Source organism: Microtus ochrogaster, linkage group LG7_11 (genome assembly GCF_000317375.1).
Source record: "Microtus ochrogaster isolate Prairie Vole_2 linkage group LG7_11, MicOch1.0, whole genome shotgun sequence".
In the NCBI taxonomy this organism is placed as follows: Eukaryota; Metazoa; Chordata; class Mammalia; order Rodentia; family Cricetidae; genus Microtus; species Microtus ochrogaster.
Genome location: NC_022032.1, coordinates 18,708,667 through 18,713,621, shown reverse-complemented (window position 1 = coordinate 18,713,621; position 4,955 = coordinate 18,708,667). Strand labels below are relative to the sequence as shown.

General features: G+C 42.2%; 1 protein-coding gene across 1 annotated transcript in view; it reads left to right on the top strand.

The window, feature by feature from the left end:
• The window catches only part of LOC101980080 (cytochrome P450 4V2), a 21,200-nt gene extending 16,630 nt beyond the window's left edge, over positions 1-4,570 (top strand). Inside the window, exons 9-11 of the mRNA XM_005362564.3 lie at positions 753-887; positions 974-1,153; positions 3,284-4,570. Of these exons, the coding sequence (XP_005362621.1) occupies positions 753-887; positions 974-1,153; positions 3,284-3,453 (485 nt within the window). The 3' untranslated portion in view covers positions 3,454-4,570. The remainder of the gene's footprint in view (positions 1-752; positions 888-973; positions 1,154-3,283) is intronic.
• The last annotated feature ends 385 nt before the right edge of the window (positions 4,571-4,955 follow it).

Sequence of the window (4,955 nt, the reverse complement as noted above, 5' to 3'; positions counted from 1 at the left end):
CTGCACCTGACATGGTGAGAGCAGTGATGCAGGATGCAGCAGGCACGTGACTGCACCTGACATGGTGAGAGCGGTGCAGAGGGATGCTGTAGGAGGATTTGTTTCTACTACACAACAAGCTCTATCATCTCTAAAGTATTTTCAGCACCCCAAAGGAAACCTGTACTTCAATTGCTCATTTTTCTTCCCCTTAACCCTGCCCCTGGAAGTCACTCTTTTGCTTTCTGTTTTTATAAATGGAATAATACACAACCATTGTCTTTGTAATGTGACTCTATTAACATTTGTCTTTGTGACTCTATTAACATATTAAAATGAGATATGGTCTTGTCTTATCTGGTCTCTGTTACTTAACCAAATCCTTCATTTTCTTTTATTATCCGTGATATTCGAAATTCTGCTTTAAGGCGGTGGTGGTGGCGCACGCCTTTAATCCTAGCACTCAGGAGGCAGAGGCAGATAGATCTCTGTGAGTTCGAGGCCAGCCTGGTCTACAAGAGCTAGTTCCAGGACAAGCTCCAAAGCTACAGAGAAACACTGTCTCAAAAGAAAAAAAAGGAAGGAAGGAAGGAAGAAGGAAGGAAGGAAGGAAGGAAGGAAGGAAGGAAGGAAGGAAGGAAGAAAGGAAGAGGGGAAAGTTCTGCTTTTTTTGTGAACATTTGACTTCCTGTGTCGTGGTCCCATATTGCTCTTGATGTCTCTCCTCCCTAAGCCTAGCTTGTTTTCATTTTGGACATTTTTTTTTTTACCAGGTAGGTCCCTTCGCCCTGTCACCTTGGAAGACCTGAAGAACCTTAGATATCTGGATTGCGTCATTAAGGAGACTCTTCGGGTTTTCCCCTCTGTCCCTTTATTTGCCCGGAGTCTTAGTGAAGACTGTGAAGTCGGTGGGTATTGGAGTGTGAGGGGAGCAGAGGAAATATTCCTGTATCTATCTGGTAGATCATCCTGACGGGTCGCTCTCTCTTGACAGCTGGTTTCAGAGTGGCAAAAGGCACAGAAGCAGTCATCATTCCATATGCCTTGCACCGAGACCCCAAATACTTCCCGGACCCTGAGGAATTCCAGCCAGAGCGGTTCTTTCCCGAGAATTCCCAAGGACGCCATCCCTATGCCTACGTGCCCTTTTCTGCTGGACCTCGAAACTGTATTGGTTTGTATCCATACGAGTGGGTTGGATCTTTCAGGCCCGCGTGATTGATTCCCACAAGAATCTCTGAGGCAGTGGACTAAGACAGGCTCTGTTTTCTTCCACTTTGTTCTATGGTTTTAAAATGCCATTGTTAGGGGCTGGGAAGGCAGCTCAGTAGGTCTTGTGTAAGCGCGAGAACCCAAGTCTGTCCCTAAGTGCATGGAAAGCAGGGTGTAGTGTGCACGTGTGATCCAGTGGTGGGAAGGCAGAAAGAGTAGATCGCTGAGACAGAATACAGCATAGATGGCTTGGAATGATTGACACCTTCTACCGCGCAGTGGTTTCACCGTGCAGCAGGGGAAGGCGTGAGTCGGTCTTCCAAGGTTTCTCGCTTTGGTTTACATGTGGCAGCTTTCTCTTTGTGCATCTTCACTTGATCTTTTCTCTTTGTGTGCTTGTGTGTTAAATACCATTGTCTTGCTTCGTATTGAGACCAACCTTAATGACCTCCTTTAGTTCATTTAAGTGTAACTAGGCATTGTTAATTTTTATTTAAAGACCCCATCTAGGGACATGCATAGTATAAAATGTCGGGAGTTGCCTGGTGTAGGCGCTTAGATTCAGGAGGCAGAAGCAGGTAAGAATCTCTGTGAGTTCAAGGCCAGGTAGGGATACATAGTGACACCCTGTCTCAAATAAACAAATGAGAGAGGGAGTAAAGAAAAGAGTGAGAGAGAAAGAGAAAGAGAGCGGGGGGGAGAGAGAGAGAGAGAGAGAGAGAGAGAGAGAAGGGGGAATATGTTGCTGGGAGTCAGGATTTCTACGTCAGAATTTTAAATTTAGAAACAATTCTTCCTATAACAGAGAGTATAATCAAGTTTGTGGTAGGTATTTAATTGTTAAGTGTGTGTGTGTGTGTGTGTGTGTGTGTGTGTGTGTGTGTGTGTGTGTGTGGCATGCCACCGCAAGAGTGTGGATGTCAGAGGATGTCTTTCAGAAGTTGGTTCTCGACTTCCACCATGTGGGTCTCAGGGATCAAAATCAGGTCATCGGGCTTGACAGCAAGAGCCTTCAGTTACTGATGAGCTGTTTTGCTACCTCTAGAGTTCTAAAACACTGGAGATTGAGTTTGGTTATTATGGTAGAAAAAAAAGTTTTTTGTTAGGCTTTTTTTTTTTTTGTTTGAACGAATTACAATGCCCAGACAAAGGGCGTTGTCTGACTGCCGGTCAAGAATGTACAAATGCGTATCACGTGCATCATAAACAATGCAGCTTTAGCCTTTTGTAGCTCTTTATTACTTATATTAATGCAAATATTAATGAAATGAACTAGATCTAAATATGTGGATCTGAACCACATCTGGTTACTCTAGAGAGAATAAATGAAGGAGACAATAAAAAACAATCTCGATCCCCTTAGTAAATGGGGAGCATGGGGACCATGGGAGAGGATTGAGTGGGAGGGGAGAGAAGGGGAGGAGAGCAGAGGCATACATGCAAACAGAACACTGTACACATAATAAATAAATAAATCTTTAAAAAAATATTTTAACCCATGGTCATTTGACTACATAGATACAGAATCTATAGATCAGAGAGTTTGTGGTACTGCAAAAGTAAGATTGCCTGGCTGATGCGATCAACAGACTACCTTGGTCTGTTATAGGGCAGAACTTAGATAGGCAGGGAAAACTAAACTGAATGCTGGGATAATGAAGGGTGGAGTCAGAGAAAAGCCATGTAGCCCGGCCAGACATAGATGCTGGAACTTTAGCCAGTAAGCCACAGCCACGTGGCCGTACACAGATTAATAAAAATTGGTTAAATTAATAATGTAAGAGTTAGTCACTAAGAAGGTAGAGCTAATGGGCCAAGCAGGGATTTAATTTATAGTTTTTGTGTGGTTATTTCAAGGCTAATCAGCCTAGAACCAACAAGTGGCTCTCTTCCTACAACATCTGGCTGCCCCAGCTAATCCGATTCACGGGGGAGCAAAGGGACACCCAAACTCCTCAGTTTTAGCCATCATCTCAGGGATCATGCTCTCTGGCCTACGTGAATATAAAATGATGACTGTACCATGGTTTCTTGCATCTCACACTTGAGCTGTGTCTATAATCCAAGTGATGGTTTTCACATTTACTTACAGGTCAAAAGTTTGCTGTGATGGAGGAAAAGACGATTCTTGCCTGTGTCCTGAGACACTTTTGGGTAGAATCCACCCAGAAGAGGGAAGAACTGGGCCTGTCTGGAGATTTAATTCTTAGGCCAAATAATGGTATCTGGATCAAACTGAAGAGGAGACATGAAAAGCCCTAACTTTGTCCTTGGGCTGTGACCTTATGATGAAGATCATTCCATAAGAAACACGGTATTTGCAGTTTTTATATTGGGAGCTGAAAACTCTTGAGTCCACTGACATAATGTTTTTTCTTGCCCCCACTGCTCTTGGACCCAGTTGGTCACAGTGAGTTTTGTATGTTTATTTCCAACATAGATGCCATGTCACACCTGCCCTTGGTCTCAAAGATATTCTCAGCTGAGCTAGCACCAAAATAAGCATATAATAAAAATTATAGCAGACAGAACCATCAGCCTATTCAATCTCATTGCTATATTCAAAAGATGCCATTTAAATGAAATTTCAGAATTAAGAAGTTCTTGTTGACTCTGAAACCCATATGATATCATTTGAAAATGTGGGTAACCAAGCTCTTCAGCATCATGGCCTTAAGATTTATCTCATTAGTTATGAGATAGGCAGTTGTCATAACTCTTGCCGATTTTATCATAAAAAGCAGGTCCCTTACACGCCTGGCACAAGTGACAGTCACCTTGCTGACTGTGTGCAAGGTCTTCTCTCTGTTCTTGGTGGAGTCACAATCACCTTTTACATCATGCTACTGGAAAAGATTCCTCTCCACAACTTCCAACCTCTCACGGTACCTCAGAAGCTCAGCTAGTGGCCTTCGAAGTTCAAGTAGCCATGGAAATTCTCTGTTTATGCCCCATGCATTCTATTAAGAGTAGGAGTATAGAATGAATGGGACAGTAAATTTCTGCCCAAGTTCTACTACTAATTGTGGATGTAGACATAAATAAAATGTCTACACTGGAGCCCCCTCATTCTCTTTTTGATATACTTTCTCCTGATTTGGCTTTTTGAAACTCAGAACTCTGGTTTGATGGATTAGAACCTTTTAGTATTTCTTGTATTTCTTCCACTTTCAGAGGAAGAAAGAATCTGTTCTTTTATATTTAGTAACACCGTAATAACACTTGGTTCAGGATGAGACATCTAATAAACTCAGCCCTGTGGAATATCCTTGCAAAGTTGATAATTGAATTACATTCCTTAGACTTTAATCTTGTATATAATACTGCTATTTCTCAGGCAATGACTTTTTAGACACTTCTTTTTAATAAATATTGTTTAACAGGATCAGTTGTGTGGCTTGTTTTGTTTCCAATTTTCCATGACCTAGCAAATAGAAGCAAGAAGTGGGAAGGATAGAATATGTATCCATGAATCAGTACCATAGAGAACAGTGTAACAAACGGCATTTGGCAAGCAATGCACCACAGCACGGGTCAAACAGGGAAACATTACCAAATAGATCCTTAGACTCTCCAGGGAGCCCCAGTACACAGGATTCAAGCCCTAAGCTGATGAGAAAAACAAAACAAAAACAAAGAGGGAGATACACACTTGTAGTGAACTGTATAGTAAAGCCTTGGTGTATGACTTTGAATGAAATGTTTCAGCAAAGCCTTTGTTATGTTTGGGTTCATCAGCAGAGGCTGAGAATTTGTTCTGAGAC